The sequence below is a fragment of the Linepithema humile genome, chromosome 5 (assembly GCF_040581485.1).
Source record: "Linepithema humile isolate Giens D197 chromosome 5, Lhum_UNIL_v1.0, whole genome shotgun sequence".
Lineage (NCBI taxonomy): Eukaryota > Metazoa > Arthropoda > Insecta > Hymenoptera > Formicidae > Linepithema > Linepithema humile.
The window spans coordinates 12,488,264-12,505,634 of NC_090132.1; the positions used below are offsets into that span (position 1 = coordinate 12,488,264).

The window sequence follows — 17,371 nt, forward strand, 5'->3', positions numbered from 1 at the left end:
TAAATATGTTTAAAATAGAAATTGAAAACGAAGAATTTCATCATTTCCCTTGTTGTGGAGAAATAAAAAAAGAACACTCCGATGCTGATTTTACTGTCTTCGGAGACTTAATTAATGAAATTGCAATTGAATTTAATTCTCGATTTAAAGAATTACTCATATTAAAAGATGATGTGTTATTATTTAATAATCCTTTGGCCGTATCAATTGAAAATCAAAATATTAAATATCGGGTTGAATTGTGCAATTTGCGAGCTGATCCTTATCTTTCAATGAAGAAAGAAATAGGCACTGATTTTTTTAAACTTCTTCCGAAAGATTTGTACTCCGAGCTTCGAATTTTCGGTCTTAAAATGGCTTCGATGTTTGGCACTACTTACTCATGTAAAAGTGCTTTTTCTGTAATGAAACTGATAAAAAACAAAAATAGATCTTTATTAACTGATAATCGGTTATTAATTTTAATGCAAATTGCGATAAGTAAAATAGAAATTGACATAGAAGAACTCGTGAACATAAAGTTTAATGATTACATTATTTAAAAAAAATTTACTTTTTATAAAATTAGTTTTAAAAAATTTTAATTATAAATATTAATTACCTTTTCATATATATATATATATATATATATATATATATATATATATATATATATATATATGTATGTCAATCAGCTATTTTACCGACACCAAAAACTTCCATATATTATTGTATACATTAGAGTACATTGATCGTCTGACGTATACATCAACAATAGTTTTAAGACACAACATGCTAGAAAGTATGTATGAAGAATTAACTATAGATAGACTATTTTGACAACAGTACAAAATTATGTACTATAATATATTATTTGTTTAGTACGGCGACATTGTTATTTTAAACGAAATTATTTTATCGGTTATTTTAACGACAATTCTATATATTTAATTTTTTAATGTATTAAATAATAAATATGTGAGCTCAGGATATCTGTCATATATGCAATGTAGAAAAACGTAATGTTAAAGTAGCTTTATTATTTATATATAAGTTTTGTACTTTTGCGTTTTTTGTACGGTATGCTTTTGGTAAACAATTAATCATTGTACTGTATTTTGTCAAAAAATCTTTCACAACGTCGTGACATACATGAAGTTTTACTTGCAAGAAGATACAGAATTATTAATTGTTTACAGACGGAATAGCACACGAAAAACAGAAATACATATTTATATAAATAATAAAGATATTTCACATTGTGTTTCTCTATATTGTATGCTACATGTCAGATATCCTAACCTCACGCATATCACTGTGTTTTTTATTATGGCGATTTATTATCAAGCATATCTATAAGTTCCCTGAATTTTGTTCCTTCGATAAAATGACATTGAGTAAACACTTTCGTGTTGACATGAAGGAGCTTGATTTTAGCAAAATGGAGCAAGTTTTTAGGTGTATGTAATTAGATACGTTATAATTACCAGCAAGTACATTTTTGTGATAAGGTTTATAATACAAGAGTACGTAAAGTATATGCAACATATGCCTAAGAGTATTTCAGCAATTAACCAATTTCTTTTTTTTCAGTGATGAGATCTTTATAGCTTTGCTAGAAATAATGCATTTCTGTGTCTATGCAACATGTATTAGTGCTGGAAAACTTGCTGCGCTGCCTATGCAACTGCAATATAAGATCGTATTTTTCAAAATTGTGTTTTCTGATTATTCACTGAACCTAAAGAAATACTGAATGCCGATGATGACAATTATTCTGGTAAAATTGCTGTACCCAGATAGACTTGCGTGATGATCAGATTTCATCATATCATGATGTTCTGATATTTATCGACAAATAATATATGTTTTGCACTCATATTATAATGATCATGTCATAAGCACAAATTAATAAGCACATGAGAACAGAATGTGAGCTCATGTATTGATGTTAATTTGTAAATTCATGATAATCACATGCTGACTGCAATAATTGATTATTATGCGTAATAAATGTTACATTCTTTCATTATTAGCATTTTTGTTGTCATTATTATATGTTACAGAGTTAAATGCATGATTACGGCATTCTTAATTGTCTTTTACATTCGTAAAAGTACAAAGTAATTACAAAAGTTATATTTCAAAATTTAGCATGTAGGATGTGTTTGTACTGTAAGCCATTTTGCGCGTAAATATAACCAACTGGATTGGCTGAAGTTGCGAGTCTGCACATACGGCGAGCTGGCCAGCGGTCAGCGTGGTGAAGCGGCGAGAATGTTCTTTTTTATTATACCGTGTTTTGTGACGTGACATTTTTGACGTCCGTCACAAGGGCGAGAAAGCCCGATCGAGGAGGGAAATTTTATAGCTTTGCTAGAAATAATGCATTTCTGTGTCTATGCAACATGTATTAGTGCTGGAAAACTTGCTGCGCTGCCTATGCAACTGCAATATAAGATCGTATTTTTCAAAATTGTGTTTTCTGATTATTCACTGAACCTAAAGAAATACTGAATGCCGATGATGACAATTAGGACAAGGAGAGGTCGGAGACCCCACCGCGGGGGGGCGACGACCTCTCCCTCTTAATTCTTTTTTGGAGATTTTAGATTTTGCGTTGTAGCGAATTAAGCGAGTCGTGGTGAGTGGCCAAACTCCCATATTGTGAATTACCGTGGAGCAGCCTTCGTGGGACCTGCGAGGGACTCAGCAGGCAGGACGACGGAGGCCCGGACGGCGTGCAGACGGATCCAGGATAAGGGCAAGTAAAAACACCCTTGCAAATATCATTCGATTCCAGACACAGTCGCTACCGCAGTTACGATTTCAGATCCGGAGCATATCGAGGCCGGTGAACGCACCGAGAGAGATGACGCCCGAGAGGGAAGCGCGCTCTCACACGCCGAAGACCCGGGGTGGAGTACCCGAACAAAGAGCTGTTGTAACGAGCCAGGAAAGAGGAATCCGGTCGGAACCTGGCCAGTTCACGACCGATTCAAAGAAGGTTCGGATCTGGAAACGGAGAAGGCCACGAAGGGCGTTAACGGCAGCTGCCAAAAGAGAGAGACCGGGGTCACCTCGGAAAAGCGTCACCGAGGGCCGAAAAATCGAGGAGCGACGCGAGGATCGAGATCGCTAGAGATATCGAAAGATCAAGTAGCGCTAATCGATAGCGCGGATCTACATGCGCAGGACGATGCGCGGAATGTCACCGCTGTCCGGCGAGCCTCGCTGTCGTCACTGTTCGGCGAGTCGGCAACCTGGGCGGAACCTCGAGGACTACCACGGGCGTACCAGCGATTTGTAAGGCCACCACTTCGACTTCGCGGTAAGAGCGGTATCAGTAGGCGGCCCGAGCCTCGCGGAAATAAGAACCCGCCTGGTTTTCGTGAAAGAGTATTAAGAGTATCGAAATGTCTCGCGATATGTTGCGAGGTTAGATTTAGGCCGGGCCCCGCTGACTACCGCTTCTATAGAATAAGATTTCACCATGCTATCCCCCTCGGGGCTGCCGAGCCGACAGTCGTTTTGCGTTAATTAATGTCTCTCGTTCATGAATGATAATTTCGCGTCTATTTGTGTATTGCTGTACCGAGTGTTAGAATTTTTGGAGTTAGCCTATCGCGTATCTCTCGCCTCGGCCTTCGGTCGAGCGTTTACATTCAAAACCGTAAGAATAATACTGAGATAGAGTTTGTATTGCAGGCTAACCGTTATGGAGAAAGATTGAAGTAGAGCTAATTGTAACAACCGCACCGAATGAAAGTTACTGAATTTGTACGCCGAATATTATACCGCGTGAGACGGAAGTACGCGGATTTCCGCGAGTTGAACAGTGAAATCATAACGCCTCTCACTGAGATAAAAAAATGTCTCCACTTCGCGGGATTGTTAAGACGCCCATTACCCGGCGTCAATCTCACTTAATCTAATTTATAATTAAATGTTATTTGTTACTGATTAGTGTGTTTTTAATAACCGTTTATTTCAGACTCCTCTCTCCAAACCGGGTTAGCATTTCTAAAGAACCTCGCCCCTCTGCCATTTGTAGAGTGGGCTAGTCGCGCTTATTGCCGTTGCTCTTTAAAGAAAAAATTGACTCTAACGTAATTTGTTCGTGTGGCGCGTTAATCCGCGCCTGGCGCCCAACTATAAGTTTTGCAATAATTGCTAAGATCTATAAAATAGAGCAACGAGGTTTGACACGCTTACCGGCGGGTGTACTTCTGCCCGACGGAAAAGTCGTCGCAGTTTATATCTGTTGATCGTACGTGCGATCTTTGTTTTGCTGCGGATATTCTGTTAATATGTGTACGCGTATATACGAAGACTTGTTCATCCCCTACATGTTGCATCGCGTTAATTTATGACTTGTATACAGTGTAACAAGTATACGTGGCATATAAATAGGTTAATATTTATAGTTGGAGTCAACCGGCATTAAAGACGTGCACTCTGTATTCCTTTCGTTCCTATAGCGGATTTATCCTCGACAAGTTTCATTCATTTAATGGTTTAATGGTTTCGTGCATGAACTCAATGCTTCTCTTTTGAACGTCATCTCTGCCGTTTGCATGCAAGTCAGTCATATCTTACAATGAGAGAATTAGATTTTTGAATATCTGAGAGTATCTTCTACAAAAACCGTGATTCCGATAAGATACGTATTATGGAAATTCCAAAAAAGTTCATATGTAAGTATACAAAAATGTTTATTCCAAAATTGTGAATTACTTTATTTCTTACAAGAAATGAAGTAAACTTTTGTGTAATATAGATATATTTGTATTAAAAAGTTTAAGAGCATACATTTTTATTCCAGTTATGCAGAATAACTATTGGTATGAATAGGAGAATAATAGAAAAGAAATATTGAATACAGGAATATATTATTTATTCACGGTTGTTTTATGCGGAGAAGGAATACATCTATTCTTATTACCTCTTACGTTTTGCTTCAGGTATAATAAACTAGCTAATAAAAAATTTTGATATACATATTTGCACAAATATAAGTTTGTGTAATAATATTTCAAATCTTGCTTAATTTTTTATTTAGTTGTAATTGTGGGTTTCTCCTTGCAGAAGAGTTTCTTATTCATCAATGAAACTTATAAAGTTCAAAACAAACACAAAATATCATGTGTGGACTACGAATACATGCTTCTGTTCTTATTACCTCTGCGATAACAAGAACATATGTATTTGTTATCTCCAACTGATATTTTGTATTCGTTTTTTTGTATAGTATCATCAATAATGAAAACCTGCAAGGAGTATAACTAATTAAAAAATTAAACATTTAAAATTATTACACAAACACACATTTGTGCGCATTTATGTAATTTTATAGATTTTATATTGTAAAATGTAGATAATTAACATTTTGGCTTGTCTAAAAAATAGACAAATCATCTATAATAATATATAATATAAACTTTTAGAAGAAAACTTGTATCGTAGAAAAATCAAGTACATTATCATAAAAAAACTTATCAGAATACGATTAATAATTTTAAATCTAATTTGTGTTGAATTTGAAAATAGTGTATAATATTACATATAATTAAAAAATAAATATAACAAATTTTTTGTACAAAATATCTTTTATACAAAACATGTCTAATATTTTGTAGACAAGCAAAAAAAATTTATCAAAGTTTTCTACATTTTGCAATAAAAACTCTAATATGTCACTAAAATCTAATATGTCTAATAAATCACATATGCGCACAAGTATGCTACATGCGTATGCATTTTGCTGTTAATGAAAATAGGAATTGATATTTTGCGAATGACAAAAATTCATATATATATGTTTGTATTTTCACCAAAGCATTAGAATTTTATAGTGTGTGTATAGACAAAATTTTAGTTTTACTTTTATTTGTATAATATGGAAAAATCAAACACATTAAAATACAGTAAAACTTTCGCTCGTAAAAGTATTTCGCATAAGAGAAGAGAAATATTATTTTTAAGATCTAAACAACAAGTAAAGAAAAGTAGTGAACAATCTTATAATTTGGTTTCAAAATACAGTTTTGAAAATGCAGATTTATTGTCTGATGATAATAAATCTGCTAATAAAAATAATGACTCAACTTATTCAGAAGTGTTGCATTCAAACGCAGAAGAATCATCAGTAATTATTGACTCATTGTCCGATATAGAATCACAAGTGACTATTAACTCAAATAATGCAATAATTGTTAATAATCAGGATTTATTTACTTCTGCTTTACGCAATATTTTTTTAAAACATAATATTACACATGTGCAAGGTGATGCAATTTTACGTATTTTAAGATCACATTCTTGCTTATCATATTTACCACGTTTAAGTAAAACGTTTCTGCAAACACCAAGGATATCAAATTATAATATTGTTTCAATTGGTTCTGGTCAATACATTCATATCGGTTTTGTAACAACTCTTCAACGAAAATTGTTATCTGTACCTGTTAATCAATTACCCACAGAAGTTGTTATAGATATAAGTACAGATGGTGCAACATTGAATGGGTCTTTTCAATTTTGGCCTATACAATATAGAATTAAAAATATAAATAGTGAACCTATTATAGCTGGTGTTTATGTTGGCAAGTTAAAACCATGTGATCCACATAAATTTATGAAATTATTTGTCAATGATATTGTACAAGTGATACAAAATGGTGGAATATTTATAAATGATAAAAGTATTCCTTTACGTATTAGATGTTTTATTGCAGATGCACCAGCAAGAGCATTAATTTTAAATCATAAAGGTCACATGTCTTCAAATCCGTGTTCTAAATGCAAAGTTGAAGGGTTTAGATTATCTAATAGAATGATATTTAATGTGTTTGATTCACCATGTCGCACTGATTTTGAATATAAAATGTGTATAGATACAGAACATCATAATGGTGAAAGTCCATTATCTGTTCTTCCAATGGGTTTAGTATCTAATGTACCTTTTGAATATATGCATATGGTTTTACTTGGAGTCACTAAAAAGCTTATCATCGCGTGGCTAGAAGGAAAGTATGCTGTTTCAAAATTATCCGGTAGACAAATAAGTATCATTTCAGCGCGACTGCTTTCTTGCAATAAATATTGTCCACGTGAATTTTCTCGCCGATGTAGAGATATAGTAGAATATAAAAATTTTAAGGCAACCGAATTCCGTACATTTTTAATATATACAGGACCTCCTGTATTACATAACGTGGTGACACAGGATGTTTATATACATTTTTTATTGTTATCCAGTGCTATCCGCATTCTTATATCTGATAATTCTTCAAATGAAGATATCTTATTTGCAGAACAAGCATTGCGAAAATTTGTAATTCTTAGTGAACATTTATACGGAACAGAATTTTTATCATATAATTTGCACGGCTTACTTCACCTTGCCAATGATGTTAAGCTTTTAGGAAAGTTGGATTCATTTTCCGCGTTTGATTTTGAGAATTACATGTCAGAATTTAGAAAATTTATACGTAAACCTCATCTTCCATTACAACAGTTTGTACGAAGATTAGACGAGTTGAACTTTACTGTTTCGTTAAAATCCAATAATTCTGATAATGTAATTCGTGCATCTTATATTCATAAAAATGGTCCTCTTTTACGTAATATTTCTTCTACATGTACTCAATTTAAATTATTAAAAATAGGTCATATTTCTTATGGATGCAATGAACGTGATAATTGTTGTTTTTCAAAAAGTGGTATGATATGTATTATAGAAAATATTGTTCAAATTTTAACAAAATATTATTTTATTGTAAAAAAATTTACAGAAGTTTATAATGTATATGATTATGTAATAGAATCGAAATTAATGGGAGTATTTGAATGTTATAATTTATCAGACCAGTTTATTATTCCTCTATCGGATATTTATACTAAATGTTTTAGAATCCCAAAATGGTCTGCAATTATTGGAGAAGAAGAAAATATTATTCCAAATGTATGGGTTGTGACTACAATGTTTCCAGACATATAACAGATATATAATTAGACTTATTTTATTTATAAACTGCTTATTTTGTTAAAATTTGGACAATGTAATAGTATAAGTAGAGCATTATAAATGTAGGTATTCTCATTCGCTATTATGGTGCCAGTTTACAGATGTATCAATATGATTAATACGTTAACGCACAGTCAATTCGCAAAGTTTTATTTAATTTTAAGAAAATAATAACATATTACATCAAAAAACTTTTATACTTTGCTATTTTTTCTATATATATGATCCACTACAAGGACGATATGATTATCACTGATAAAATTTAATAAAAATTAAAATAAAATAAAAAAATAATAAAACTGCTAAGTTTTCTTTTTTTTCTTACAATAAAAATACATGCCCTGTTTTTGTCATGCCGTTGGTTATAGACAAACGTTAAGATACTACAATGAATTTTAATAACGTAATAAAATAGAAAAGAAATAAAACTTTTACATAAAAAACTAATTTACGTTCACTCACTTTTCATAATACACTACAAGACGCTATTTTTCACAATATTTATTAAACTCAAGCTCCTTTTGCTATACATTTGTCTTCTCGCGCTGGCAAACTAGCATCAAAATGGATGAGAAGACTCACCTCTATAATGCCTTAGTATAAGTAATGTATAATAAAAATGTGTGTGTGTGTGTGTGTGTGTGTGTGTGTGCACGCGTGCGCGCGCGCATGTGTATAACAATAATATTGTATCATATTTGGGTATAATTTATTTTTACAATTTATTAATATGTATAAAAAACTAGTAATAATCTCTAATACAAGAATGAATAGTTTGTTTAGTTAAATATGGCTAACAATGAAGATATAATTAAGAAAGCTTGTACAAACAATCATAAAAACATAAAGAAAGAATTTAAAATGACTTCAAAAGGAAGGCAAATAATTAAACCAAAGAAATTATTAACGACTTCATCGGATGAAAAAGGGAAAAGAAAAAAAAGACTTATGAAACAAAAATGTACAAATATACATGAGGAACTGCACGATCTTCGACAATCATGTTCAGTCGAACCAAATATTTTAAAAGATATTACTTCTACAAGCAACATGCAGAAATCAAATCAACAATATGATGTAATATCAGAAAAACCTCATGCGGTTAATAACGTTTTATCACGTAGCATGAGCATGGATAATAGTCTGCTACATAAGAACTCAAAACAATGGGTTCAACACGGTACCAATCATGCATTGCCTGCGTGTAATTCTTGGAATAACAATATCTGTAATAATGATGGAAATATAAGCCTCAAAAACAGATGTATCACATATAACATTGATGAAATACCAGTTGTCTTAAACGATGACTTGCAAAAATCTGGTAAGATTAGAATTTTGTGTGTTTTAAATGTAATTTTAATTGATATCATTTTTATTGAAATGTTTCAATGTTTCATGTTTGTTTTTAATTTAAAATTTAAAAATGTTTTGGTGTACAAATAAGATATATAAAATTATGATCAATTTATATTGTAAAAACTTAGAAAATCTTTTATGTAATATTTTAACGTATACATTTAATTGTTTTTAATATATTCAAAAAGTTACAGCTTCAAAATTATGTTTTAGTAAAAAAGTATAAATGTAATGATTAATATAACTTGATTTATTTGTAGAAGCAATATCCGAAGATAAAACTCAAAGTGAAATTGTCAAACTTCTGAGGTAAATTATAATAATTCTTAATTTTCAAAAATTGAAATGTATAGTATTAATATATACTGTAAAATGTATTATTCTATAAGCCAATTTCACCATCATCGGTTAAAGTAAACGGTCGGTTAAACTCAACATCTATTTTTATCTTATCTAAGAGGTAAGATAGAGATAGAAATAGAGTTTAACTGATGATAAAATTTACCTTAAGTCTGTGAAAAATTGTTATTGTATATTATATTCAAATATTATAATATACTTTTATTGTTGTAGTTTTTATTTTATTATGCATGTACAATTATATATTTTTCACTGCAGGCAAGTGATAAAGCAAAATTTGGAATTATTATCAGACATAAAAGTTTTAAAAAGACATCACACGTTGACGATGCAAAACAACTTATATAAAAGACCCGATGGTTTTCCATTAAAAACGATTGAAGAATTTGAAAATTTAAAAGCTGATACAGACCGTCTGCAAGAATTGGTAAGTAATATGTATTTTTCAATAAACATATAATAACTTTTATAATAAAGACGACAGTAATAAAATATTTTTGTAATATATTATGAATATATCAGAAAGGTATTTCTTACCAATTTTGGGTCATTGTGTGTATGTGTGTGTATGAATATGGTTCTGTATTTTGTTACACCTTTTTGCGTTTTAAACAAAATTTAGACTTGAGATCAGAAATAGTTCGAAAATTAAGTTAAAAAACTTTAACTTAAAAAAACTTAAAGAAAAATTAAGTTAAAAAAATTAGGAATACGATACGGTGAAACAAAATACAGATTCGTATTCAATGACCAAAAATGTATGAGAAATAGATATCTATTCAGGTTCAAGACTTTTTTCTAAAAATTTTTTAGCTGTTTATAATTTCTCTTATAAATTAAGTATACAATTAAATGTTATACACAAATATTTTAGAATTGATATCTTATGAAATAAAAACAGATAAAACTGTAAAGCATTTTTAAAATCTTATAAAAGAACTATTACAGTAAATTGTTAACTATCAGCTTTACACACTGCTGCAAAAAGTATAAAAATGTTTGTTCTATATCTCATTATACATTAATTATTCAAATTTATTGCAGCTAACATATCTTAAATTTGTCGGTGGCCTAAAATTAAGAGAAGCTCTCAGCCATTTTCAAAAAGAAACGATGACAGATGAGTTAACGTGCAAATTTACTTATTGGGGTCGAACGAAGGAGTCGTTAGCCTTTTATAATACACAAATTGCAAAAGTGTTTTTTTGTATGTATTTTTTATATTATAAAACACAATAGAAGCTACATATATTGGAATTGATATTTTAATTTTTCAAACATTTATATAATGTATAAATACTGTTATGTTTTTTAGATGCGGCAAAAATGTGTCCAAATTTTAAAGGGCCTGAAAGTAGGGCTGAATTCAAATTGGAAATTATGGAGGTTTTTCGAGCTGCCAAACAACGACAACATTTAAGAAGTAAAAGTATTGCAGTAATTGTAGAAGAGGAAGAAATGTCGGATTTTTCATGCAATAATAATTTATTCGAAGACATGCCTGAAATGGACAGTATTGAAGATTGTGATGACAATACTGAAAACTGTAATGCGTCCGCTGAAAGTGATTAATGTTATAGAAAGAGAGAAATCGCGGAAGGGAGACATGTTAAGATACATGGAACTTAATATTGAGATTTGTTAGTTGATTTTTAATTGATAAGTTTTGTTTATTATTAAAGTTTATTACTAAAATTTATTACTAAAGTTAAACTGTATATTTTCTAAATTTTGTGTTTTTTTAAATTAGTTATTTCTTAGTTATTAATTTAATTATTAGATTACTTTACTACTTGATAAAAACATGTTTCATACTAGTTCGTCACATTTGTTCTTTGCTGTAAGTCTAATACAACTGTCTAACCGTTTTTAGTGACACGACGAAAAAAAACTCATGTGATACATTTCTTAATGAAGAACCATATTACTAAATGATATAATTTTGTTTTAGTATTATGAGGATGGAAAAACTAATAATGTATTTTATATGTAAAGCGGTCAACTGAAATCATATCAAAAGATGTGTGTATATATATATATATATAATATTATATACACATCTTTTTGTATATAACGAATATTTTTTGGAAGTATTTGGTTATGTTTTGCGACTGGAATATTGCGACTATTTCTTTTGTATAAAACCGTTTTACATATAATAAATTGTGGTTCTGTATGCGTATAATAGTAGCTTTTACTTTTAAATAAATTCATAATAAATTTTGAGAATAAATTTATTGTACTTTTTATTCAATCTATAATTTTAATTATAACCTAATCATAACCTAAAATATCCCGAAAATATTATCATAAAATGAGCTCATAAGTTGCAATAAATACACACATATCTTGTTATCATATTCTGAACTTCATATAACATACAACTTGCAATATCAACTTGATCATCATGTGTGTATATATTATGTCCTTATTTTGTTGCATTTTATGGATGTCATAACATGATTGCGTTCTGAGTAGCATATGAGCCCGCATCTGTGTCTATTCTTGTCATCATGTTTGCGAGATACATGAGTGCAATATGAGCTCATTATGCATATTTTTGTCTATCTGGGTACGAATGAGATCTTGTTGCGCTACATATTTGTATTATATGTTGTTTATTTTACTTTTAAGGAGGCGAAAGTAATATTTCTGTGCTTTGTAAATAGATCTGTAAATCTTTCAAATCTTGTTCTTTCGAAGAAGTAAGATTGAATAAGTATCCTTTTGTGTTAACTTAAAGGAACATGATTATTTTAATAACACAAAACAAGTTCTTAAGTGTACGTCATAAAGTACATTATAATTAGAAGCAAGTGTTTTTTTTATTGTTAAATTGTTTATAATAAACAAGTATATATAGAATATACACAACATATATGCCTAATAATATTCCAGTCATTAATCAATCTTTTTTTTTTTTTTCAGTGTTGAGATCTCTACAGTTTTCTCAAAATAATGCATTTGTGTAATTATTTATGCAACACATACTAATATACTAGGAAGATTACGCAAATACAATATAAGATAGAGGAAAAGTTTTCAATGTATTTTTTGCATGGCCCATGAATGTAACCAAATCAGCAACATCGTTATCAGTGGAAACTAATTTAATAACAATAAGTTGCCATGCGTTTCCGTAACCGTGTAAATTTGCTGCGTAAAATTGATTAATTTCCATTGTATTCCTTTGCAAATTTGCTCATTAAAATACAGGCTTTTTATCTTTTTGTTACAACCACGTAATTTAAAGACGTACAGGTTTTTTTGTGGCACTATGGCTTTTCTACAAAATTGTAAAATTATATTAATACATTTAAGCAGTTTATTTGTCAATAACATAGGAACGGTACATTCAATTATATGCAAAAAACAGAAGTACAAAATAATACATAAATAATAATTATGTTTCAAAATTTCGAGCATCTCTCTCTCTCTCTCTCTCTCTCTCTCTCTCTCTCTCTCTCTCTCTCTCTCTCTCTCTCTCTCTCTCTCTCTCTCTCTCTCTCTCTCTCTCTCTCTCTCTCTCTCTCTCTCTCTCTCTCTCTCTCTCTCTCTCTCTCTCTCTCTCTCTCTCTCTCTCTCTCTCTCTCTCTCTCTCTCTCTCTCTCTCTCTCTCTCTCTCTCTCTCTCTCTCTCTCTCTCTCTCTCTCTCTCTCTCTCTCTCTCTCTCTCTCTCTCTCTCTCTCTCTCTCTCTCTCTCTCTCTCTCTCTCTCTCTCTCTCTCTCTCTCTCTCTCTCTCTCTCTCTCTCTCTCTCTCTCTCTCTCTCTCTCTCTCTCTCTCTCTCTCTCTCTCTCTCTCTCTCTCTCTCTCTCTCTCTCTCTCTCTCTCCCTCTCTCTCTCTCTCTCTCTCTCTCTCTCTCCCTTTGTCTTTCATTTAGGGCCACTTTTTTCAACGTCGGTTATCTTTAACCGACTGATAACTTTTCAGAATAGCCAACTTAAAACTCGAAACTTGTATATACATATACATATACAAGTTTCGAGTTTTCAGTTGGCTATTCTGAAAAGTTACCAGTCGGTTAAAGTTAACCGACGTTGAAAAAAGTGGCCCTTACTCTTACACGCAGTCCGGCCAAGTCTACAATTGATGTCGTAAGCTTTAAGTCGACAGAAACTGACCAATCACAAACGAATGAGTAGAGAATAATCTGTGATAATTCGTCAACTTCTTATAGCTTAAGGATTACTATACCTATTGTACATCTGATCTCTTCGTAACAGATTTCATAATTTCGTATAATATCACTGCCGTGTAACAAATTATTATTTCTTTTACAGAAAAAAAATAAAATTAAAATTATCCAGAAAAGCGAAATGATCTTAACAATGACCCGATAATTAATTAATTTCTTTTGTTTACAGACATAAAACTTTCATATTATTGTGATTGCATAAGATGAACCAGTAAAAATTAACTATTTATTAACTATGGCTGCGTTCCGAAATTCACTGCCAGTACTGATAATATACAGTTTACGTGACGTTTATTGTAGATTTTCAGTACTGGCAGTGAATTTCGGAATGCAGCCATAGTTATTAAATAGTTAATTTTTACTGGTTTATCTTATGCAATCACAATGATATAAAAGTTTTATGTCTGTCAATAAAAAAGATTAAATAATTATTGGGACATTGTTAAGATAATTTCGCTCTTCTGGATAATTTTTATTTCAATCTTTTTCTATAAAAGAAATAATAATTTGTTACACGGCAGTGATATACAAAATTATGAAATCTGTTACAAAGAGATCGGATGTACAATAGGTATAGTAATTCTTAAACCGTAAGAAATTGACGAATCATCACAGACTATTCTCTACTCATTCGTCTGTGATTGGTCAATTTTTGTCGACTTAAAGCTTACGAGATCAATTGTAGACTTGGCCGGACTGCATGCAAGAGTAAATGGAAGATAGAGGGAATTTAACATAAGTTTGTTTTTTCTTTCCAAATAAATCCTTTCACATATTATGTATGGTTTTTCATTATTTATGTTTTGCACTATTTCTTTTAAGATTTCTTTTGAGATTGTTTTATTATCTGTGAAAGTAAAATAAGATGAATTTGTTTTAATGTTTTTAAAACTTTCCAGTTGAATTATGTATTATGTGGTAAGTATATGCAGCAAACACTAACTAACAATAACATAACATCAATGTTATAACTTTCCACACAATAATATAATAGTAACGTACAAAACATATTATATTGCAGTAATGTTGAGTGGGAAATTATAATATTAATGTTATGTTATTGTTTTTTAGTGTTTGCTGAGTATATGCAACTTATTACAATAACGTAAGAGCCAAAAATGGAAAATATGATCCTTACCATTTCTTGCTAAAACATTTGCTGAGTATTTACGTCTATCACTATATAACGCTTTAATAATATCTTTTTTAACAATAATTGTGTTTGACTCACACACATAACAAATTTTTTGATAATATTCAATAAAATATTAAAAAATTTGACTACAGCGTGCATTTTTATCAATTTTTATTCAGATTAATTTTAATAGAGGAGATTATCAAGATTAATATAGGGCTTGTTCGTTTTAGCTGCACTGGGGCAGCTCTGGGTCTGCTCTAAACAAGATAATACAGGACAAACTATTTATCTGTCCTGTATTATCCTGTGTAGAGCAGAACCAGAGCAGCCCCAGTGTAGCTAAAACGAACGAGCCCATAGATTTCTCTCATACACAGCGTACGCATGCTCGCTCACGCACGCACGTCCATGTACGAACACATACGAACATGCACGAACAGACACGGACACGTATGAGTACGTTTCCATAAATATAAACGCAAATAACTACGACTGAGATTGAAAAATACCGGACATATAAGTAGTTAATAAATAGTTAATTTTTACTGCTTCATCTTATGCAGTCACAATGATATAAAAGTTTTATGTCTGAAAATAAAAAAAGATTATTTAATTGTCGGGATTGTTAAGATTATTTCGCTTTTCTGGATAAGTTTAATTTTAATTTTTTTCTGTAAAAGAAATAATAATTTGTTACACGGCAGTGATATTATACGAAATTATAAAATCTGTTACAAAGAGATCGGATGTACAATAGGTATAGTAATCCTTAAACAGTAAAAAGTTGACGAATTATCACAGATTATTCTCTACCCATTCGTCTGTGATTGGTCAGTTTTTGTCGACTTAAAGCTTATGACATCAATTGTAGATTTGGCCGGACTGCGTGCAAGAGTAAATGAAAGATAGAAAGAGTTTAACATTAGTTCGTTTTTATTTTTCAAATAAATCCTTTCACATATGATGTATGGTTTTTTAGTATTTATAAGGCACTAGATATGTAGGTATTCTTATCCGCCATTTTGGTTCCTACTAGATGGAGAATTATAGCGTATATAGTATAGTATAGCGTACATGTGTAACACGTCAATTATTAAAAATGATTCAGGACTTTTTTCGACTCATTTTTTGGCAAGGAATAACGCTATGTACTTAGTGGGCAGTCTTTAAGTGTCACCCTGTATACGCTATAATTCTCCATCTAATAGGAACCAAAATGGCGGATGAGAATACCTACATATCTAGTGCCTTAGTATTTATGTTTTGCACTATTTCTTTTATAATCTACAGTTTACGTTACGTATATTGTAGATTTTCAGTACTGACAGTGAATTTCGGAACACAGCCTATTTATATGTCCGGTATTTTTCAATGTCAGTCTTAGTTATTTGCATTTAAATTAAAGGAAACGTACTCATGTGTATCCGTGGAGTGAGTCTCGTTTGCGCACATAAGCGAACGGACACCGGAATTTTTCCCAATCGGACACAGTGGCAATTAGACACAAGTTAGAACGGACACAGTTGCAATCTGACACAGATGCAATCTGACACAGATGCAATCTGACACAGATGCAATCTGACACAGATGCAATCGGACACAGTTGCAATCAGACACAGATGCAATCGGACACAGTTGCAATCAGACACAGGCGCAATCGGACACAGGCTGACCTGACCGTCCTGACCTGGAACTGATTGACAGAACTAAAATAATAATAGTATAAATGATTATATTGGTATAATGGTATGCTATAAAGGCTTGTCTACATGGTCATCATATGGACAGAGTAAGTATTTTCTAAAGAGTAAGAATAATTCTAATTAAAAAACTAAACGATTAAAACATTTATATATTTTGTAGGTTATAGCGGTAATGTTAATTTTATGCGAAGCACGTACCACAGCACTGTATGAAATAATTTGGTCAAAATAGATCTTGTTCCCAATCTGTTAGTGAACATAAAGTTCACATGACAATGTTTCAAACTATTAGTTCAGAATATGATAAAGTAAAAATATAATTATGAATATAGTATGTATAAATTTTTATTGATAATAAAATGTATAAAAATTGCATAAAAATGTATAAAAAAGCACAACCTTTAGCTGTACTTGTTTATGAATTAATACCAAGTTGCATTATCTTGGATTTAAGTGTGGCTAAATATCTTTATCTTCCATGTTCCTTTATCTCTACCTTTCTGTCAAAATAAAAAAAAGATAGACATATTCGAGTTTAGCTTAAAGCCAAAATAACATTAATATAATCCAGCCTGAATTGAACATCAATTATCCACATAAAGAAA

General features: G+C 31.1%; 1 protein-coding gene and 1 long non-coding RNA gene across 3 annotated transcripts; both read left to right on the forward strand.

Moving 5' to 3' along the window:
- Positions 1–684: 684 nt before the first annotated feature.
- On the forward strand, positions 685–1,843 carry LOC137000084 (uncharacterized). The gene is made up of 2 exons (XR_010890377.1): positions 685–781; positions 1,573–1,843. It is a non-coding gene; the product is annotated as an uncharacterized lncRNA (long non-coding RNA).
- Positions 1,844–2,287: 444 nt separating this feature from the next.
- On the forward strand, positions 2,288–11,474 carry LOC136999960 (uncharacterized). Of its 2 annotated transcripts, XM_067355242.1 has the most exons (8): positions 2,288–3,285; positions 3,688–4,676; positions 4,805–4,943; positions 8,783–9,332; positions 9,628–9,676; positions 9,986–10,154; positions 10,772–10,934; positions 11,043–11,474. In XM_067355242.1, exons 4-8 carry the CDS (start codon positions 8,798–8,800, stop codon positions 11,297–11,299), a joined length of 1,173 nt encoding a protein of 390 aa, XP_067211343.1. In that variant the 5' UTR covers positions 2,288–3,285; positions 3,688–4,676; positions 4,805–4,943; positions 8,783–8,797; the 3' UTR covers positions 11,300–11,474. The 2 variants fall into 2 exon arrangements, with proteins under 2 accessions (XP_067211343.1, XP_067211344.1); XM_067355243.1 differs by lacking the exons at positions 2,288–3,285; positions 3,688–4,676; positions 4,805–4,943 and having other exon boundaries at positions 4,987–9,332.
- Positions 11,475–17,371: the final 5,897 nt, after the last annotated feature.